The sequence below is a fragment of the Perissodus microlepis genome, chromosome 20, assembly GCF_051167445.1.
Source record: "Perissodus microlepis isolate ML-2025 ecotype Zambia chromosome 20, ASM5116744v1, whole genome shotgun sequence".
NCBI classification, from domain to species: domain Eukaryota; kingdom Metazoa; phylum Chordata; class Actinopteri; order Cichliformes; family Cichlidae; genus Perissodus; species Perissodus microlepis.
In genome coordinates, this window is record NC_140480.1 from 199,134 (window position 1) to 222,221 (window position 23,088).

General features: G+C 40.8%; 1 protein-coding gene across 3 annotated transcripts in view; it reads right to left on the reverse strand.

The window, feature by feature from the left end:
- The window catches only part of kcnd3 (potassium voltage-gated channel, Shal-related subfamily, member 3), a 115,452-nt gene that overhangs the window by 13,224 nt on the left and 79,140 nt on the right, over positions 1-23,088 (reverse strand). For all 3 annotated transcript variants that reach the window (XM_084917036.1, XM_084917034.1, XM_084917035.1), the window contains exon 4: positions 9,156-9,324. In XM_084917036.1, coding sequence (XP_084773162.1) covers positions 9,156-9,324 — 169 coding nt within the window. The remainder of the gene's footprint in view (positions 1-9,155; positions 9,325-23,088) is intronic.

Sequence of the window (23,088 nt, forward strand, 5' to 3'; positions counted from 1 at the left end):
ACAGGTTCACACAAACAACAGCTTTCAATGCAAAACATGACTGTCTGCTGTTACAATTGAATGATAGGTCCCTGATTACCATTATAACATGCACCATTGGTAAATAAATAATGGTCTCAGGAGGGTCTGAACTCATGCAGTCTGTCTCATGAAGAGGTTACTGGAATTTTAGAGCCCTTGTTTGAAGAATTATCCATAAACCTGCAGGAAGTGCTAGAAGTTTAGCTCTGTGGCCTAAGATGCTAATTCCAAGACACGACTCTGCCCATTTCTAATGGCTGCATGGTTCCTGAAATTTCTTTTTATTTTCGTCATTGTTAGCTGGAGGGCCATGTCAATGTCTGTAGGAGTGACCAGCCTAGAGACACAGTTTACAAGCCACAGAGGGACAATTGTTAGCATTGGTAGTAAAAGCAAGGACCAAACCTCTGTCTAAACAGATGCAGATACACATACGTGGTGGTTAATGTGCAGTAACTGACATGCTACCTAGTCCCGAACCTGCAAAATGACCCTAGAAGGAAAATCTTTCTAGGTGCATGTTTGTTTAGAACAATGTTTAGGAAGCTACGGTACAGGTTGTGTGTTATTGTCTGTCAGTCACGCAGGCCTTAGCAGGAAAACTAAGGCTTTTATTCAACAACCGTAGCAGGCTGCTATATAACCATCTCTATACGAGAAACCCTTTTGCTCTATGCAAATATGGTTTAAGACCAAACAATTTGATTCGACTGTATGGAAACAGGTTATCCATCTTTGCAGATAGTAAATATGTAGCATTCAGAGGGATTAATGCACAGACAGTGGGTGCTGTTGTGAAACCAAAAAAGTATAAGCTATAAACTTCTCATGCGATTTACAGAGCAGATACGTTCGCTGTAGTAGACAAAATGCAATTTAATTCCACTTTAATTTTAAATGCATCAACCCAGGGAAAACAGTAGCTTTCAGAAATCCAACATATTTTAACACTTGCCAGAATAGTGATGCTCAATACTGCTGACTGAAAGAGTCCAGATGTTTTCACACACCCAGAGGCCAATAAACTGATCCAAGCATCCTTTTTTACTCTTTGTTTTCCTCCTTTCTGCCACGTTGCCCTAATTTAGGATCAATCACACTTTAAAGATTATAGTTATAGGATGCAAGCCAGCAAAACACTCCATTTTACACAATTTGTTGCCAGCTGACGTATCTAACCTGGCATATCCTCAAATGATTAAAAAACGCTGCATATCCACTCAGGGCCCGTGAAACGCTCCACTGAGCAGTGCCAGTACGTTTTTTCAGAAGTTCATCTTTTACTTGAATGTGAAAGTTAAAAAATTCATGGCACCTTGTGAGTTACAGCCTTGCTAGACTGCCTGTATAGTAACTGGCTAAGTGAAAAGTGGAGCAATCGAGCTATGAGACCAGATTAGGTTCTGCCTCAGGCCAGCCTTGGAACCATGCAAGTGAAAAGGGAGACCATCTGATGAGGAAGCACACACACACACACACACACACGTATATATATATATATATATATATATATATATATATATATATCAAAATAACTGTGTAAGACTCTTATTCTGTTTTGCAGCTGCCACTCATCTGAAGAGTTGCCTTTATACATGCTGACATTCCTGCCACAAGGAAAGAAGTCCTTTACTTCCTCTGAGGTATGTTGCTGTATGATAACACATACGCAAAGAGGAAAAGCAGCAGAGACAAACACAGCAAGAGAGCCAGAGAGCGAATAGATGTGAAATTTAGAAAAAAAACCTTGACTGTTAGAAAATCCATTAGGGACTCGGCAGAGACAGGACACTCCGGACAATTGGGAGATTGATTCCAAGGAAATCAAGGCCTGTGATAACTCTAGCCCCCAGATATCTGTAGCAAAGACAGCTTAACCCCAGACTAACACTACTCAGAGGCAAAATACCTTTGCTAAACCCGGATTACCGCCTCTTTATAAAGAAAGGTACGGCTCCACTCTACAGGCTGCTGTGATGCTGATGTTTTCTTTTTTTTTATTAAGGACATAATTCACAACAGCACTCTTGACCTCCTCGGTGAAGTCTCCCATCAGCATTGGTCTGTCTTCTTGCAACGTGCAGACGACTTTATTGATTGTCTAGAAGGGCAAAACACTCTCAGCCAGAAGTCATCTCCACCTTTCGACTCCAACCTTCTGAGTGCGGGCTAAAAACAATAGTGAGATGATTTAGACTACAGGGAGCGGGAGCCAGCAGGAGGGAGTGAGTGAGTGGGACGGTTTGTTTTGTTTCTGCCATGTTAGCCTGAAGCCAGTTTAATACTCATAAACTGCAACGTAGCAATTTTAATACCCACTAAGTTTGAAGACAGCTGGTTCAACTTGAACTACTTTGCAGCCAAAGTGATAAAACACAGAAAAAACCCTGAAATGTCACAGAAACAGGGATAATACTGGAGAAATAAACATTGGGAATCTCATTTACATATGAATAATGGATAATAATAATGGATTGCATTTATATAGCGCTTTTCAAGGCACCCAAAGCGCTTTACAATGCCACTATTCATTCACTCTCACATTCACACACTGGTGGAGGCAGCTACAGGTGTAGCCACAGCTGCCCTGGGGCAGACTGACAGAAGCTGCCATATCGCGCCATCGGCCCCTCTGGCCAACACCTGTAAGCGGTAGGTGAAGTGTCTTGCCCAAGGACACAACGACCAGGACAGAGAGCCCGGGGATCGAACCGGCGACCTTCTGGTTACAGATGCGCTTCCCAACCCCCTGAGCATATGAAAGCATTTTTTTTAAAATATTATGAACAAAACAATTGTTAATGCCACTAATCCTCATGAACTGCTTGAAATAATCACACAAGGCTTCATTCTACTGAGTTTCTATACATTTAATTTGGTCTTTTGAGTATAGTAGCTTTGCAGTAGCTTTTATAGTAACTTGTAGTATGTAGGTATAAAATGGCTTCAAGTACATTTGACAGGAAGTAGGGAGATTATATTCACAGAGCCACAGGGGAATCTAGGAGAATACCAAGGGTACATTTGAAAGTTAAGCTAGTTTAATTCCTTTGTCCTTTTTCCATTCTGTGTCACTTGCCCTTTATGTTTCTTCATTTAAACCTTCCCCTCTTTCAGGCATGTTATATCTGAAATTGTAATTTGTCCTACCTAAGGATACTAATACCTTCATGCAAATAATCCCAGAGAAGAACTAATGCAACCACTGCAGACCAGACTCTGTTTTTTGATCCCGTTAGGAGACGACTGAAAACTGATGCAGAACAGAAACGGTGACACTGGAGACTAGAGGGAGGCAGAATAGACAAGCTAATGTCTGTGTCTCAGCTGTGCAGCTGTGTGCTTCCTCTCGCCACATACAGCAACTAGTGGCATCCTCATGCATCTTTGCTTTGTGCGGTAAGATAGATCAGGGGCTGTCTCTCTGCCACCACCCAGATGGATGGCTAATTGTAATGGGAGCCCAGAACAGCTAACAATTAGACTCGAATGAAGATGGATGCGAACAGGGGGGTATGACAAGAGCAAAAAGCACCTAGATGTGGTGGTGGTGGGGGGGGGGGCGAAGGCAGAGAAAGATACGAAGAGGACAGCAGATGCTGGAAAACGCACTTCCTCTCCTTAATAATTCCTCCTCCTCCCTGTTCCCCCATCTGCTCTCTCTTTGTCGTGTAAGTACTGTAAAAGCTCATCTCAAATGGCCATCCTATTTTACTCTCAGTTAAACACAGCCTTATTCTAAGAAATGATCTGAGGAAGAACAGATTTTCTGTGAAACATAACCATTTGCTGATAATAAATGTGGAGGAAATGACATTTTGCTATAGTAAATGACCAGTAACACTTGCTAAATGGTTGGTTAAATGACAGAGAAGGTCATATGTCATTTGCAGTAAAGAACACTACATATTACATAGATGGCAGTAACGGGCTGTTAAAGGATATAGCATGCATAAGTAATTAATGGCTCTAGTTGGACATTAGAAATCAGACTTGTGAAAAGCAGTGACAGAGTCGTCTATACAATGAGAATTATTCATCATCTGCTGAGGATAACACCTTTATTAAGTGACAGATGGCTCGATGGCAATCTAATGTGCAGGAAACATGTCAGTAGCAGTTCTTAAAAAGGTCAGTAAAATCCTGAGTTGCTACAGCTTATCACCAGGTTGCCAACAATGCTGTCATCGGTGTGTCATCTCTTATCATTTAAGCGCTTAACTTAAACTGGAAACACCTTTCCTTCACTTATGATCTAGCTAGTCATGTATACAGTTACAGAGATTGATGCTCATATTAAACACAACAGGTCAAAGTTTCAAATAATTAGGTCAGTGTATATACATGTACATACCTTTTGAGAGCAGGCTAAAAACAAAAGCTCATGCCTTGGACTACTCTACATTCCTAGTTTCCCTGTGAGGGGCAGTAAGTCAAAAGACAGTCAGCTGAAATGGACTTACTGCGAGACAGGCTAAAAAGGCTAGTTTCCAGGCTGAACCAAGTTCCAGTATAAAACAAATAAAGATGATTTTAAAATTTTAATCATGGTGTTTGTAGCAAAGTTACCCTCGTAAAGAGCTTTATTCTACATGTCTCAGTCACACATTCATACAAGCACACCTAACTTAGATTAACACACATTCATACTCTGATGCTGCAATGAAGCATCAACTTGGGGTTAGTATTTTGCCCAGGAGACTTTGGCATGCGATGGGATTGAACGACCAGCCTCCCAATTAGTAGATGACCTGCTGTAGCTCCTAAGCTACAGGCATGCTGATAGAGTCCGAGAACAATTATATTCAGCTGGAAGTGAGTACAATACATTGATATTAAAGCACAGCTGAGCTCTGGGCAATTGCAATGTGGACCTTACTGCTGTCAAAAGACCTGTTAGAGAACCACAAAATCTATTACAGCCTATATAGGCCTTAAAGTGATGCAACCAATGACAGCAAAGACGTGCAACTTTAAACAACAAATGTCATCTTCACAGGGGTGCAGTGAAAAACCCAAAGCACAACATTAGGATTTATGGCCTTGGAAATATGTTTTATATGAAATTTTATCTGATGCTTGAAATTCTTGAATCTGGTGTGAAGATCGGCATGGGCACTATGGAATGTTTAACAAGGCAGGCAGGAAAGGCGGCCTTATTTAAAGACTATTTGGGAACGTGAAATCATCTCAACAACATCTCCCACTAAAGCTTGCACAATATGTAATTCAGGAGATACTCCATTGATTTTGAGAACAAAAGCTTAAATGCTGAGCAACACTTAATCCCATGTGCTAATTAAAGGCAGGGATGGTGCAGACTGCATCTCCTAAATGCTCAAAAAAAATATCACATTTGCAAATCTATCATCATCTTTGGCACTTAGACCTTGATTTTACCATAGTAATAACTCTCTTGAGGATTAAAGCATCCAGGTGCAATATCATTATGAAAGCACTGATAAGACTTTTTAGTCATGCTGTTATAAAAAGGAGAAAAGCTGTCTGTGGGATGTAGGGGTGCTTGAGCAAATCGCTGACCTCACGGCAGGCAAGCCAAAGAGATATTCAAGTGCCTGAAGGAGTCATTTAGTACTAGTTAATGAGAACAGCACTGTCATGCTACAGTGGTTTGTTGGTGGGTACTATGGGGGTCTTGTACTGGGTGATGTTCGGGACACTGCACCACAATGCAGCTCAGAGAACAGCTAAGGTCACTCAGATTAACGCCTGACATGAAATATGGCTTTTGCACCCAGACATGCACGTATATGCATACAGATGTGGATGTGCATATATGCAAACAGACATACACCTTCCTTCCAGCAAGCATCTCATCTGGGTAATAGCTATTTCAGGAAAGAACACAGCATCGGGACAAACACTGCCTCCAGCTCTACCCTCTGCCTATGCTCCCTCTGCTTCCCCTGCTCACCCCTTCCCTCTGGCCTTCCTCCTCACTGCTCCTCTGCTTTTCTCTTTTCCTCACCTATACATTTCATCCTCTCAAACTGCTTTTCTGGCTAATTTTCTGACTTTTCAGCCATCCTTCCATCCTCTCTTTGTCTCTTTTCATCCTTGCACCTGCGGTCATGTCACCACGGAGGCTTGCTCAGCAGACAAGGTTACAGCTAGTTAAGACTGGGTGGTGGGCAGCCCACAGTTGCAGAACTTTAAACAGATTTAGAGAATGTGTGCTGAGATGGATTGCATTAATCACAGAGAGGGTGAGAGAAAAAGGGGGACAGGGAGGGGTTAGTGGTAATGGATGGAGGCAGGGGAGTAGAGATGAGTGAAAAGGTCTAACAAACAAGTGAAGGGTGTTAGGGGAAAAGCCTTAGTTGGAGAGGTGTGAATGGCAGTGATGAGAGAAAGGAATGGACTCTGAAAATATGTGTCAGTGTGTGCACTGTATGTTTGCCAGCTCCAAATAAACCACTATCTATCTCACGAGAATAGAAATGGTCAGGTTTGCCCGCAGACTATGATTACTGGCCCAGTTTTGTTTGTGAGCCAGCCGATGCTGCTACCCAGTTTCGCTCACAGACACATCACGATTTTATAAAGGTCTAAAGACCGGGCTAGACAGGATCTTTAAACCATCTACCATTTAAGTTCCTATAAATCTGTTTTTGAGTGTTTTTTATTGCTATACTTACAAGGGTGAAATCTCACAAGGACGGACTGAAAGAGAAAATTATGCAAAGAGGGGAAAATGCTGATATTCACTTCTTTGACAGGCTATCTTAGGATTTAGGATTGGGTTTTTGGATGAGATTTGAGTAATGATAACATTTAGCTTGTGGATTTAAAGGACTACTTTGGCTTGAGGGAACTGATATTTTACATAATAATAAGAGCTCTTCCTGGGTGAACATAAAATTAATGCAGGCCATGGATATCCAGGGGGCAATGAAAAAAACTCATTAACGTGGCTTTAAAACCTCTGAAAATCTTGCTTTTTCACCCTCAAATTACTATAATATTGATAATTCAAATGCACAAAAAGTCAAATAATCTTTGTCTTTAGGACCGAATTTTTGTGATTTGATCAGATTTGTTTCACAATGGGAGCAGGATTCACCAACCGTAAGATGTTTAATTTTCACTCTGGTGTCACTAATCATAATAACAATAATACTTTATGAAAGTTTTATATTGTATGTTGCACCCAGAGCCTTTATTTATGCTAATAAAGCTCATACTAATGCAGAAGTTTGGCGTTAGAGATGGAAAATCATTTTTGTCTGGTGTTTATATAATCGATCTGTTAATACTGCCATAATAAATGTGTTATTAATGATACAGCCAAGTGAATAACCCAGAGTTTAAACAAGGCAACATCAAAGTCAATCTTATCATTTGTTACAATGACCATTATTACAAAAACCTTAAAATGTAAACAGATTTAAAAGTTTGATTTAATTGATTCTTTTCCCAGGCGGAGAAATTAATCCCTTTGGAATTATGTCAGGAATTGCATCTGGCATAGAAATCTGGCAAACCTGCCACGGTGACGAATCCTTCTGAATAAAGGAGCAGGCAAAAATCTCTAAACGTTTTCACACATTTGCCCCTTTGTTTGGACTCCAGCCACGATCCTTTCTATGCACTACCTGTTAAAGTACATGTGAGAATGCAAAAGGCCAGTGTTGTCAGATCGGATGCTAAACAGTCCTTAACCTTCTAGTCCCCTAACATAAACTCCATGTAATGTCCCATTGTGCTGATTTGAGCTGATGTGAGAATAGCGCAGTAATTGACCAGGAGCGAGCGGTCGCCCTGTGTCTCTTGTCACTCTCATGCTCTGCTCAGGCAGTCTAATCCAAACCTGGCTGACACATCCTATCTCTCAGCGTGCTTCATGTAAGAAAAGAAAAATCCAGACAATGTCCTATTCTGATTCTTGCAGCATTTCACATGTCACAACAGCTTACATCACCGTGATGCCTGTCGAAAGAGTTTGCAAAGTAACGTTTGGAGCCAGAGCCTAACTTTGCTGTCGATGTGATCGCTGCGAAATTTGTAAAGTCGAGATTATTACAGTCACGTTTGCTTGGCCAGTCTCGCACGTTTTCACTCAGCAGCACTGCGGCTGTCCTGAGGGAAAATTTTGCAGTGGCTGTTCGAGACCTCTGAGTTAATGAGGGATATTATACCAGATGTTCCAAAACTGTTTTCTGACCCTAGGTGGCTTGTGAAATTGGCCTACATATGGCTACCATATTAAATACACTCAACAACCTCAGCCTGTCCACAGATCAATTATGAAAGTCAGAGACTTGCTACATTTATTTAAAAGAAGAAGAAAAAACACTTGTGGAGAGGAATCGAAGAGAGAGGGACAGACAGGATCCCCCAGAGGATGCGTGCGACTGGGTGGCTGAACTCCTCGCTCCAGGAAAAACAGCTACAAACATCCAAGAGGCAACACAGAAAAGAAGTTGTGCTGTGACTCTAAAAATGAAATGACTCATAAAACAATTTGGCCTGCTCTTTACCAGACAAACTTACTCCTAGGGCTATCAAAACTGAGAAAGTATAACCCCTCCTCTTTCATAATTTATCATGATATACAGCAAAGGCCAAACTGCCATGTGGAAAATGACATTAGAGTTTAAATCAAATACGGGATGTTCATAAAGGTAAATAAATGCAGCTGTGGGGGAAAAAAGCTTCACAGGACTGAAATGCCTTGTATGAGATTTAGGGAAGGGTAATTTTATCCAGTGTAAGGAGGTCACTGACCTGCAGGAGCATGAGAATATCTACTTAATGTTGCACAAAAAGACGAGTGAAGATATAAATACTCTGGAGGAAAGAATCCCCCCAAAGTGAATCTATTTATTAAGTTAATGGAGAAATAGAGAATTTCAGTTTGCATATCAGACAGACTATTAAAGTTTGACAATACTCACTGGGAGCAGTGGGCACCGCATACTACTGCTAATGTGAAAATACTGTCAGTCAATGTAGATTATACAAACACGTTAATCTTAAAGGGATGACCTGAACCCTGTGGAGTCCTCCCCTCCTCTGAGGGGTGAGAGAGATGTCAGAGCTCCCCTGTGGGCTGGAGGTCTGGAGATCCAACCCTCTGGGACCCCGCTGAAGAGGAATAAAACTGTGTTCACCTGTACCTTCTGCGCCCGCCGCTTGTCTGCTCTCTGGTTCTGGTGATAGATGCGGCTAAAGTTGGACACGATGACAGGAACAGGCAGGGCAATTACCAGCACCCCGCTCAGAGAGCAGATTGAACCAAAGATCTTCCCCGCGATCGTCTTAGGAACCATGTCTCCGTACCTGCGGAAAGTGACAAGGAGAAAGAGATAATTCATTTAGTAAAACACCTATTGCATTTAATAAAATCTGTCTGCAGTAGCTCAACTTTCTAGTCAAGCACAGCCGACTTGAGGTCATTCATTCAAATCCCACAGAAGCACATGCTACTGTATTTCATGTTCAATTTATTTTAATTTGCCGGCTATTCATTCTTCCACTGCTTTCATCTTCTTTAAAGGCTTCTCTATGCTGCATGTATCAATGCCCACCAGAACAAGACTTGGCCTGCTGACTCTATTCCACCCGAAGGGAGAAAAAGAGACGCTCCCACCAAACCTCGTCTGTCACTGAACGGCACAGTAAAGTCCACTGACTCATTCACTGAGAGCAGACACTATTAACCTTTAGAGAGGAGAAAGAGGAGGACACTGTATGCTGGGGACATTTCCCAAAAGTCATTTAGCCCAATTCAGTCTGAAATATTTGCAAGTCAAAAGCAATTTCATCTTCAGTTCAAAGAGAGACAACACTACAATAACTATATTAAATCTCCCCCTTTTTTTCCCAGTGAAGAAGCCATGCTGTAAGAATAAAGAATGAAAGGATGAAAAAAATAGATAGAAGAGAATAAATTCAAAAGCTAAAGAAAACACAACTTAAGCTGGGAAAGCAACCTTTATTTTTAATGGTGTTCATTTCTTATTCATGAGTAAAAAGAGCAAGTAATTTGTTCTTGTTTTCCAGCTAAACAACAAGTTTGACTGAATTCATTAGACCTGATCCAGCTAAGCCTACACATAAAACTTTGAAAAGACTTTTTCTTTATATTTAACCTTTATTTATTTGTTTTTCTTTATAGTCAAGAGCATGGCATTTGTGGTAAAGCACAGATGAAGATGAAATGGCAAGTCAAGCTATTCCTGTGCAGTAATCACACTAATGTACAGTACTTACACAAAACTGATGCATAAATACGGTGTGTGTATATGGTCACTACACCACCTACCAGTACTTGTTAAAGACAAGTTTGCTCTAGAGCATAGGTGTCAAACTCAGGTGTCAAATTTGGCCCACAGCCTAATTACATTTGGCCTGCGAAGCCTTACCAAATTATTATCAGAGCTGGCCTGCTGGTATTATACAGCTAATATATATATTGTTTAGTATTAAGCTTTGCTTGTCCCATATTCAGTTTTTCAGCAAAACTTGTTTGAGTCCATAAGAAGAGATTCTTCTTAAATGGCCCACTGTGTATTTGAGTTTGACACCCCTGCTCCAGAGCAACAGGCTAACATTTGAAAATAACACAGGTGTCCACACACACACACACACACACACACACACACACACACACACACACTGGTCAAACTAAATTACACTATAAGTACGTTAGTCTGAACACATCTGTTCAGTTGCCCATTAATGTCAGTTTCTAATCAACCAATCACGTGGAAGCAACTCAATGGATTCAGGCGTGTAGATGTGGTCCAGACAACCTGCTCTGACTTCAGATCAAAGCCAGGATCAGAAGATAGGGAAGGAGGGTGATTTTAGGTGACTTTGAACTTGTCATGGCTGTTGGAGCCAAATGGGTTGGTCTGAGTATTACAGAAACTGCAGATCTGCTGGGATTTTCCTGCACCTCCATCTCTGGGGTTTACAGAGTATAGTCCAAAAAGACAAAATATCCACTGAGCAGCAGTTCTCTGGGCAAAAATCCCTTGTTGATGCCTGAGGAAAATAGCCAGACTGCTTTGAGCTGATAGGAAGGCAACTGCTCTTCTTCTTGTGGCTGTTTCCACAGCGAGTCATCTGACTCCATCTTACCCAATCCCTAGCATCCTCCTCTGTCACACCAACCCTCTGTAAGTCCTTCACTACATCCATGAATCTCCTCTGTGGTCTTTCTCTTTTCCTGCTACCTGTAAGCTCCATATCCAACATCCTTTGACCAGTATATGCACTATCGCTTCTTCTTTCTAAACCATGTCCATTTTCAAATCTTCCTTGCCTCTCTTTGTCTCTCTCTTTGTCTCCAAACTCAACCTGAGCTGTGTTATTTCCAGTCCTGTCCATCCTGGTCACTCCCAATGAAAATCTAAGTATCAAAAGCTTACCTGCCCATTGGGAAATCAAACCTCAGCTCGCTCCTGCACGGCAGGGATAGAAAGGCCACAATCACTTGTTCCAACTAAGTCACACAGAAGAGCATCTCTGAATGCAGACCATATCAAATCTTGAACGAGAACACCACATTTATTGCTGCTGTGTCATTTAGATGTTAGAGTTAAAATTTTGTGTAAACTACATAAAGGTTTAGATTCAACCTGCCTAGTATCAGTGGTTCAGACTGCTGGTGTAATGGTATGAAGGATAGTTTCTTGGCACACTTTGGGCTCCTTAGTACTTACTGAGCATCATTCAAATATAACAGCCTTCCCGAGAATTGCCCAACCTTTATGACCACAATGTACTGATCTTCTGATGGATGCTTCCAGGAGGATAACTCGCCAGGTTACAAAGCTCATGGTTTTACAGTTTACAGTACTCAAATTACCTCCACATTGAGAACATCTCAGTCCAATAGAGCACCTTTGGGATGTGGAGGAACAGGAGATTCACATAATGGATGTGCAGCTAACAAATCTCCAACATCTGTTTTACGAGGAGTCATCGTTGATAATATGCCATGAAGGATTAATGCCGTTTTAAAAGCATGGGGCCATACCCAGGAATGCTTAACAAATAAAGTGGCCAGTTAATGTACTACTTGTTATGTTACATCTAATCATTACTTGGAGTATTAAGTGGAGTCCTTTTACACTGTTGTAAGGGCACTGCTTCTGCTACAGATAAATACACACAGTGTATTTGAATCATTTTTCACTTCGATTACTATTACCAGATACATTTACACAGATACTAACAGCACATGGTGCTGATGCAGTTGATGTGTTATGGGACCCTATAGACCCTAGTCAGTCAACTTGTTACTGCTATTAGTCATATACATACACACGTTTTCATCCGCTTACTAAAATAAGACAGTCTGTGTAGAGATGCAGCAAAGAGTAAAGAGAAGAACCCTGTCAATACCTTTAAAGCACTCCCAAGACAGATAATCTACCAAATATAGCCAAATAACTCTCATTACAGCAGTCCACTTTGAGAGATCACACACAAAGGCGCTGGTTGTTATTTGAGGACTTGCAAAGAGTGCACAGGAGGCTTTTCTACAATGAACAATAATCTGCTTAAAATGTTGTGCTTATGATAGTCATTTTATAATCTAATGAAACACTTCTGTCGCAGTCTGTTGGTCCGAGTAAGAAAAGCACAGCGGCAATACATATGCGCACATTAACCATAAACACACACACAGAAAAGCCATTCGGTTTATTTCGGCGAGGGAGATGAAATTCAAGATGAAACCTCATACTCATTAGTCACAGATTTCGGCAAAACAAGCCTGATATGAAGCCATTTAAGTTAAGGGATGCTTTTTCATCTACAAAGTAAAGCACTGCCCACACACAGCGATGGTCCACAGCCATAACTGAGAGTATACTTACAGAGAACATTTATCGTCCCTTCCAAGAACTTTAATGGCCTTTCTACCCAAATTAGGCAATAACAATCCTATCAGTGGTACAAAGGCCCTATCACTGCACAACATTTCATCTCCTCCCCTCTTCAGAAGATGTTCCCATTAGAAGGAAAGAAAACCTAATCATATTCATCTGCAAGCTTTCTTTAATGGGATCCTATTAGATTTCCTGATAGAGGCCCCTCACTCCTAATACTACAGTCAATTTGCTGCTCCCATTTAGTCAAGCTGGTCTGTCTCTGATGATACCACCATCAGCTATTATATATGCAACAGAAAGAAAAAGCTGGGTTTGCACACATTAAAGAAAGAGCTTTAATAAGTGCTATGAGAGAACACACATGCTCGCGTGTGCTTGCAATAAGCTAAATGCAAATTCTTCTCCTTTGAAGGCCGGGGTCATTTCTGACTGAGAAAGATGATGCTAAAGTTGGCGCGTGAGGTGGAGGTAAATTTCTCTCAGAAAAGAAAAGAGATGGATAAACAGTGAGAGGAAGTGATATTTTCTCAGCAGATGCTGTGCAGCGAGAAGACTGTCTGGTCTCTCCATCAGCTCCCCTGCCTTCCTCTCTGGCTCATACCACAGTCCCACATGTGCACAAACACACAGAATGATGGGCTTTCTGTATGCACAAATAATCACAGAGTGCACATGCATGCACATGAAGCATCTAGGTCAGACGGGAAGGTCAGTTCTTGGTCTGAATAGTCACGTCCTCTGATAAGAGGACCAGCTCTCTCTGGATTATTAAAGCCTATAAGGGTCGGACGGGAGCTTATTGAGTGGAACTGAGTGCTCTTGTGAAGTTATGTGTGATGGATGGATTATCAGAGATGGTCTGAGGAGTGACAGACACAAAGATTTGTGATGATGGCAGTCCGTGTCACGTCAGGTCAGCGAGCCACAGCTCACAGCCTTTAAATACCTGATGAACTCAACCATTTCTGAAAGTAAGAAATAACATTAAATAATCACTGTTTATGAAAATTTATATGAACATGTGCTTTGTAAAACAGGATTTTTATTGTATGTGTAAACTACATGCACCATAAGCTAAGATTAACTTAGTGAGTGGACTCAGCTGAGATAAAATAAATATTTACAACGAAACTTGTTTTTAATTTGTGGTCCATAAAATGCTTTTACAAACAAGCTGCACGTTCCTATTTCTGTTTTTATTACAGGAAGAGTCTATTGAAAAAAAGGGGGAAGTGAGACAAAGAGAAAGATAGAGGGAGACTGAAATACGAAGCAGTGAGAGATGGGCTTCCACTTAAAGACACACTCCTCTCTAATTGTATGCGTATAGTCTAAGTAATCCTGCCTAAGTAGGTAAATGCACCACAAGGGACTGTGGTGCATTTACCTCCTGAAGTGCAGAATTCACCTACAGGAAGCTGTGCATTCATTGCCTATGTGTGTGTACGGGTTTGAGTAAGCCCGCACACATACAGCAAAAAGAGAAACATAACCGTAAAACGGACAGTGTTCTTGAATGGGTTCAACAGGAGATTAAGGAATACAGCAAATAAACATTTTGCTTGACACCTCATCATTGGTTATTGTGCAACAATGAAAAAGCATGACTACATAAAGAAATGATGTTGTTATCATCCATCTGTCTGTTTTGTTAACTGCTTATCTAATTCAAGGTTGCAGGGGCTGAAGTATGTCCCAGCTGACATAGGTGGAGAGGTGGGGTAATAGTAAAAATAATAATAAAAACTTTATTTGTATAGGATGCTTCAAAACAGAGTTATAAAGTGTTTCACACTCCGAACATTTGTTAACTGTTTAATTGTTTTAGTTTCTTTAAGTTATTGCCTAGCAATAATAACTACCACTATCTAGTTACTATCTAGTTAGTCTATTGCCAGACTTTTCCCTCTTTATTATTTGTCATATTTGCACACATCAAAGAAAAATCGTGACCATGTCCCACTGCTTTTAAAAGACAAAATGATTAATCAAGAATTAGATTATATTATTAAATAAAATTAAATATTCTTAAATATCTTAGTATTCCTTTGCTTCATTAAATAAAGGATATATTAAAAAATATGACTTCACAAAACCTTGATAAGTGATAAAAGTGAACTATTACACATTCCTTTACAGTTTACGTCTTTCCTCCCTTAAATCCAAATGTGTGGCACACAATATGATCAAAATGCTGTTCTACTTCTAATAATATATTCAGTCATTATATCATTCATTATGTTCACTGCATCTATAAAGAATGTGTGGGAAGGAGAGTTATTTCATCAAATTTAACAATTCACATTTATAGACAAGCTTCACTATGAAAAACGCCTGTATTACTACAGTGGCCAGAAACGATAATGCCTCGTAAAAATATCTGCAGGGGTAGTAGACTTCAATTTTTATTGGGAAACCTGTCACAGGCCAATGAAGCTTAGCACTTTTGGGTTCAACAGAGTGAAAGATTGTTTCTCTAGGTCTCTAACCCTCAACCATCCATCCATCTGTCCACTCCTCTGACACTTCATGGCCAGTCACTCAGATGGAAGTAACTCTGATGACACACGGCTCTTCAGGGATGGGACAACCATCAATAATCACCCCCACAAATGTCACTGCAGGAAAGCAAGAAATAAGGAGGGGGAGGAACAACACAGGTAGAGGATATAGAAGAGGATGAGAGTACAGCTAAGACACGAGCGAGTCAACAGAAAGATCATGAAAGATATAAAGTCAGTGTTGGTAGACATGAGGTTGGATAGGGCACTGTGGATAACTCTCGAGCCATGCCTCATTTCTTTACATTTTGCTGCCAAGGAGTGAGACTTTTATTTTAAAAGCCGACTTGAAAAATAGTCCTCCAGGCTTTCTGAAGTTCTTTCAGTTTTTTCTTGGACTTTGGCTGCTTCTTCACTCATTTTCAGTCCAGTCCTCGTACCTGAACATTTTCAGAGGGATTTTTTTTCTTTTTTTCACTTAACACTGATCTATGCATCACTCAACAAGTGCATCAAAGGGCAGCAGACGGACAGCAACAGATGTCCTTTACAAAAATCCTCGAACAAAGACCTGAGAGATACATCTGGCCCTTCAGTGCGTCCATCAACTGTTCACTGAAGCGTCATTAGTGAAAGGGTGGCTGTCAAAAGACATTTCAAGGGAGGCAAACAAGGACAAAAGGCTGAAGTATGCCAAATTACACGAGTGGACTGAAAATCAGTGGCAACAGGTCTTATACTATGATATATTCGAAATCTTTGGAGCTCAGGAGAGTGGCACAACAGAGAGTGTCTGCAGCCATCTGTGAAACACGGTGGAGGCTCGGGCATTGCTTGGGGGCTCTATTTTAGCCAGTGATGTTGGGGATCTTATCAAAATTGATGGAATTATGAACAGACAAAAGTAACGTCAGATTTTGATGCGTCATCACAATCGGAAAAGCACCTGATTGACAACAGTTTCATTTGTCAGCATGGCAATGGTCCCAAACATACTGCCAATGCAGTAAAAGCACACCTGGATACAAAACAACAACAACAAAAAGATCTCAACTCTCGGTTCTCCTGACAGAGAACATAACAAAGGCAGCCAGCACCCAAAGAAGAGCTTTGGATGTCCTTCAAGAAGCCTGGAGAACTATTCCTGAGCACTAAAGAAATCATAAGTTCCGACTATGTTGAAGAATAAAGACGATCATACCAAATATTTACTTTCAACTCTTCCACAGCATGTCTTTTATCCTGTCTTCCTTCTCTCACCCCAACCGGTCGCAGCAGATGGCCCCGCCCCTCCCTGAGCCTGGTTCTGCCGGAGGTTTCTTCCTGTTAAAAGGGAGTTTTTCCTTCCTGCTGTCGCCAAAGTGCTTGCTCATAGGGGGTCATATGATTGTTGGGTTTTTCTCTGTATCTATGAAGCGCCTTGAGGCGACTTTTGTTGTGATTTGGCGCTATATAAATAAAATTGAATTGAATTGAATTGAAGCATGTTGGATTTGGTCAGCTCTGTTGTGCTGTATGCAATGTAATTCTTTTTATGCTTGCACGTTTCAATAAATTGCTTCACCTAGTTCCCATTTTTATCTCATCATATGAAGAAAAGATGGGTGGATCAAGACTTTTGCATTGTACTGCATGCTTCGTTAAATAGGCCTCAAAAGACGTACCAACATGGATTAATCAGATTCACTTTAGCTATAATAATTTCACCTCTCCTCTATAACATATCATCACAGGCATGAAAACCAGCTGTGATTCTGATTTGTGGGGGCTGACTAAGATTTATCCAGGAATGACTGCTTCACAAACGTGCTTATTGAGAAAGATGAGGAGGTTAAAAATAGATGTTCTTTCTAAGGATGGTGATGTTTTGTTTGTAAAGGGCAGCTTCACGATCCTGGGAAGAGTACACTACTTATAAAATGCAGCTTTAAAACTCGAATTATATTCTAGGGAAATAAATGAATAGATAACATACAAATGCCTGAAGCTTAGGTTCAGTGGAAACAAAGGTATTTTGTGAATAACTGCTCTTTGAATGGCAAGTTAATTGCAGCAATGACCTTGTTTTAAGCTACGGCGAAACATGATTCTTGGAAAGGCTGGAAGAGCTCCTGATGGCTGCCTTATGGTTATTATAGATTCAAATTGTTAGTACATTAACTGCGATTCCCTTCTTGATAAGTACTATTTAATATAAATTATGTAGGAAATGAGTTTAGGTTTGCACGGATGTAACAAATCTGTGCATTGTAGATTTGTATTTATTATGCAAATATAACATCATCTCGAGACAGAGTTTCAGCTCCAACTTTAATTGGTCCCATGCTGTATAATTTCATCTGATGGACCCCCAGTGACTGACATGGAGGGCAGCCAGTGCCATCTGCACTAAACATGTCATCATTTTCAGTCCAATATTTTATCTTTTGTTACTGCCTCTTTTACTTTGCTCACTTCATTGACTGAGCATAATCCTGTCCTTGGACTCCCTACTCAGCCAAATTAAAGGTTCACGTCTTAAACTTTATCTTCATCTGTCTCCATGCCTGGTATTTAGGTCCTCACATTTTGGCACGTACTATGTTTATCAAAAAAAAAGAAAAGAAAAAAAGAAAAAGAAAAAACTGTGTTCAACAGATTTTTTGAAACAAACTACTGCAAAATGATAAGATGAAGCTATCAAATGATTGCTTTATTAGGTGGATTACATCCTAAAAGTTATATATCTTAAGAATAGCGTATATTTCTTATATAAATACTACATCATAATGATCAGTGTTCTCTTTCTCACCCACACATAAGACACTACATTTGGGAGCTTATAGAAAAATCCAGTTTCTATATGCCTCACTGTGAGGTAGGGATATAGGTTACTTCCTCATTTAAATTTGCCAAGAGATGAGAAGGAAAGGCGGTAAAGAAACACACAGATAAATTGACAAAGTGAAAGGAATTACTCTCACTGCACTGCACGCAGAGGAGAGGTCATTATCATCACTCACTTCACAACCAATCGTACACTGAATCACCCTGAGGGATCGCTTTCTCTGTAACACACACCCAGTTTGCTACATTATGACTCGGAACAGACCAACTTTGACACGGTGCAGCAGTTCCTCCCTCCATCACATCTCACAGCTTTGTGGTTTGTTTTCTTTCATTTATTTTTACTGCAGCAAAATGAGAATATTCCGATGTTATTAGTTCAATATTAAATGTTAAACTTTTAAAAAGTTCCTAGCCTGTTTTCTGTTGTTTGCTAACTTTGACATAGCACTTTGTCTATCATTTGCACAACATCTGTCATGATAGAGTGTACTATCTGTACCATGAAACCAGAACAATGTTTAAGCAAGACAAAGTACAACCCCCTCTTTCCAACAGCATCAGATGAGGTTTTCCCCCCAAAACAAACTTCTGTCACGATTCTATAATTTCAAGCATGACACCGATACCATATTATTGTTGATACCATGGGGGGGGGGGAGACAAAGATTTTGATACTATACACTTGGTCATTTTACTAATTTGCCATACCTGCTTTTCAATATCTGAATAATATTTTAACACATGGCTAATGCAGCTCTCAGGTAGTTGTTACAGTTTTTCTCAAATGCTAAAACACATGTCACAAACGTTACCACCAGGTCCCCCAATGTCCAAACACAACACCCTTCTCTAAAGCTACATAAACACAACCACACCTTCCCACTGCAAAACTCAAACTCCCACACCAAGAGAGCAGCTCGAAGCTGTCAAAACTGTAAACACTATACACAGCATTACACACTACAGCAAAACAATTGAAAACACAATGCTCAATTTGTGAGAAGGTTCTTTGGTTCATAACTGCCAATGCATATTTTTATAAACTGTACAGTAACGGATCGTCATAGAACCCTGCAGAGGATTAGGCATTTAGATTTGTGAGTTTCACATGAAGACTATAAATCTATAAAAACATCCTGCATGTACGTACACTACTGTAACACAACTCAATGCAAAAACAGAATCTATCGCACACAACAGTACTCTCGGAAACATGATCAGGGTGTGAAGTCTTTTTTATTGTCTACACGGTCTTTTTACAGTATTACACACAGTCACTGTGCGGCATCATGTCGCCGAGCTGCATTGGGCCACATCACCTCATCCACATCACAGGCTATATTGTCCCTTGCTAGGCACCGCGGGAAAAACGCCCTGGAATGGCGAATCCATCCCTGGAAGGCCTCCACTGGGATGTCAGCACAGGCCAGCTCCATTGCCCGTACGAGGTTCTCTCTTGTGTATGGCTGTCTGTCATACACCTTCCATCTCCATGATGAGAAGAACTCCTCTATAGGGTTCAGGAAAGGGGAGTAGGGTGGCAGACAGACGTTTAAAAAGTGGTCACTGTTGGTGGTGAACCACTCTCTGATTTGGTGTGTTTTGTGGAAGCGGACGTTGTCCCAAATGATCACATACATGTGATGTGCTAGCCTAGGATGGTGTTGTTGACGGTCCAGGAGGATGTCTTTTAGCTCCTCTAGGAAGGTGAGGAGACGTTGGGTGTTGTAAGACCCAAGGACAGCATGCCGGTGGACAAGCCCCTCCGTACCCATAGCTGCACAAAGAGTAATATTACCCCCCCGTTGGCCAGGAACCTCAGTGATGGCTCTTTGGCCAATGATGTTACGGCCTCTTCGCCTTAGTTTCTGGAGGTTGAAGCCAGCCTCATCCAGGAAGAGGTACTCATGGGGTCTGGCCATCGCGTCCAACTGCATTACAGTTTTTCTCAAATGTTAAAACACAAAAGCCAATCCTGTAACCCAAATGACCAGTAGTCTAAACACATTTACTAAATGTAGCCACCATATTCCAGTACCATAAACACATGTCACATGAAGACACAATTCACAAAACACAACCCTCTGTACTCATAAATCTAAACACATTTTTCCTTGCTAAAACACATGTTGCAAAACAACTCTGCTCATATTCTCAAATGAAAGCCCATGTGATGCAAAATACTTGCCACAGTCACCAATCTTTGAACACAGGGAACACACCTGGCGTCAGTCACTACACACAACGACTCAAAATTGAAGACACCTGTTGCTAATGATGTGACCCCACCTATAAAAGCATAGTTTGGTGAAGATGCCAAACAATCACAATGGATGAAGGCATTCGAGCGTGCGGAAGGAGAAGAGCTGCAGGCCAAAGAGGAAGAGGGGTTGAGATCAGAGGAGGAAGAGGTGAAGGCCTAAGAAGAAGAGGAGTTCGGAGTAGAGGAGGAAGAGAAGGAGGCCAACAAGAGAGAGGAGAAGGTCCAGGTGGGAGAAGAAGACAACCTCGCACCATCATAACAGATGATATGCGAGCAACAGTAATTGATCATGTCATTGGCCATGGCATGACAATGGCTGAAGCGGGACGAAGAGTACATCCAAACCTGAGTAGGTTCACCGTGGCCACCATTATCAAGGCATTTAGACAACACAACAGGTATAGTACGCTATTGCTTTCTTTGTCACACTACAGTTTTACAGGCCTGTGAAAGTGGTCTGTTACTTTACATGTAGTTTTACATATAAATCAGTCAATTGACAACACATGTTTCTTTCTTTAGAGCTGAAAGGATGCCACATAGAGGTGGGAGGGTTGCCATATTCACAGCGGCACAAGAAACCCTCATTGCAGATATGGTCCGTGAGAACAACTGCATTAGACTCCGAGAGATCAGAGACAAAGTCATTGCAGATAATGTAAACTTTGAGAACATTGATGCTGTCAGCGTGTCCACAATAGACCGAGTTCTCCGGCGCCAACAGATGAGGATGAAACAGGTCTACAGGGTTCCCTTTGAGCGCAACTCTGCGCGACACATAGAACAACGTTACGAGTATGTGCAAGTACGTATACATCCATGTCCACAGTACAGTTAGTGGACATACTGTGTTGCTTAGTGGCCTACATTACTTCTGGACAATACTGTGCTACCTGATTGACCGTTCTGAACACCTGTACGCTTTTCCATGTTCCGTGTGTAGTGACTGACGCCAGGTGTGTTCCCTGTGTTCAAAGATTGGTGACTGTGGCAAGCATTTTGCATCACATGGGCTTTCATTTGAGAATATGAGCAGAGTTGTTTTGCAACATGTGTTTTAGCAAGGAAAAATGTGTTTAGATTTATGAGTACAGAGGGTTGTGTTTTGTGAATTGTGTCTTCATGTGACATGTGTTTATGGTACTGGAATATGGTGGCTACATTTAGTAAATGTGTTTAGACTACTGGTCATTTGGGTTACAGGATTGGCTTTTGTGTTTTAACATTTGAGAAAAACTGTAATAGTTAAACAGCTAACACTAATGTTTATGATAACTGTTTAATACTTCAGTGTGTTGTTAAAACAGGAGCGTTACTAACCTTTTCATAGAGACAGACACTCTGCAAATTTGTTGTGCTATTGCAGAAGTGTTGAGCTGCTAGTGAGGGGAGGGGCTGTGTGGCCTGCCTGTCTGCAGCATCAAGCTATGCGCAAGCTAGAGGAGACAAAGCCAGCAGTGTTTGTATTAATACTTTAATACAAACACTAATTGTAACTGTAAATAAGCATTAATCCAATAATAGTTTTTAGTATAGATTAGTATTTGACACTTTAACACTGCATTGCAGAATTTTGGCAATGAAAGGTGCTATAAGTACCCGGGGACATCCCTGCTAGCCACAAGGCAGAAAATAAAAACTATGCTACCTGCCACACAGCAGTCAATTTCTAAATGATTGATGTCCAAAATTACATCAACAGCCTGCATGTTTTGGTCTTAGTGAAGACTTCAGGAAACAGCGTACTTGTAATCATCAGGTGTTGAAAGATGCAGAATATATTTATGCTGTGCTGTGTTGGTACAAAGTTAAAGTTTAAAATAAGGTATTTTTAGTGTGTAACAGGTTGTTATAACATTAGCATCTGTGTTACACAGTACTATAAAAATATGCTCTTAAATTAATTTTTACGATGCTGAATACCAAGTCCATTCGAAGCTTTTAAGTATCACTTCAGAAATCTACATATATTGATACAGATGCTTCAGAAGAGTACCATTACGCAGTGTGAGTACACATATTTGCCAGGACATCAGTGAATAATAGCCAGGGACCCTGTTACAAGCTCAGCTCATTTATGTGTGAGCTTGTGTGTATGAACGAGTGTGAGAGTCTGTGTATGTGCCCGTCTTTGTAATTAGCGATTACCAGACAGCTATCAACATAACGCTTCAGTGAATCCACTTTCAAGAGTAACCAGGAAGTGCAAACACAATTACCAGAAGAGAAGAAGCATAACAACATTTAAATATGAATTACATCTGAGATAGAAACAGTCCCAAAGCTTGCACTACTGACTGCCTGCATACTGCCAAATTCACAAAAAAATAGTTCTTCCATTAACACGTTTGTGTAGTGCTTCCATATCTATAAGTGATATGCTAATTCTTAGTGTGTACAGTCGGTTATGTACACAGTCATGATAATGGGCATATCTACAAGCATTAAAATGCTTCAAAGCCCTGGAGGGCCTGATATGAGTGGTTGTATAGATAAAAAAATAGTAATGTCTGCTGATAATTGAAAGAGAAGCCCATCTATTTCTGTGAGCCTGGATACACTGAACAGTGTGTCAGTGTGGTGGAGGTAAGGAGAAGAGAGGCTG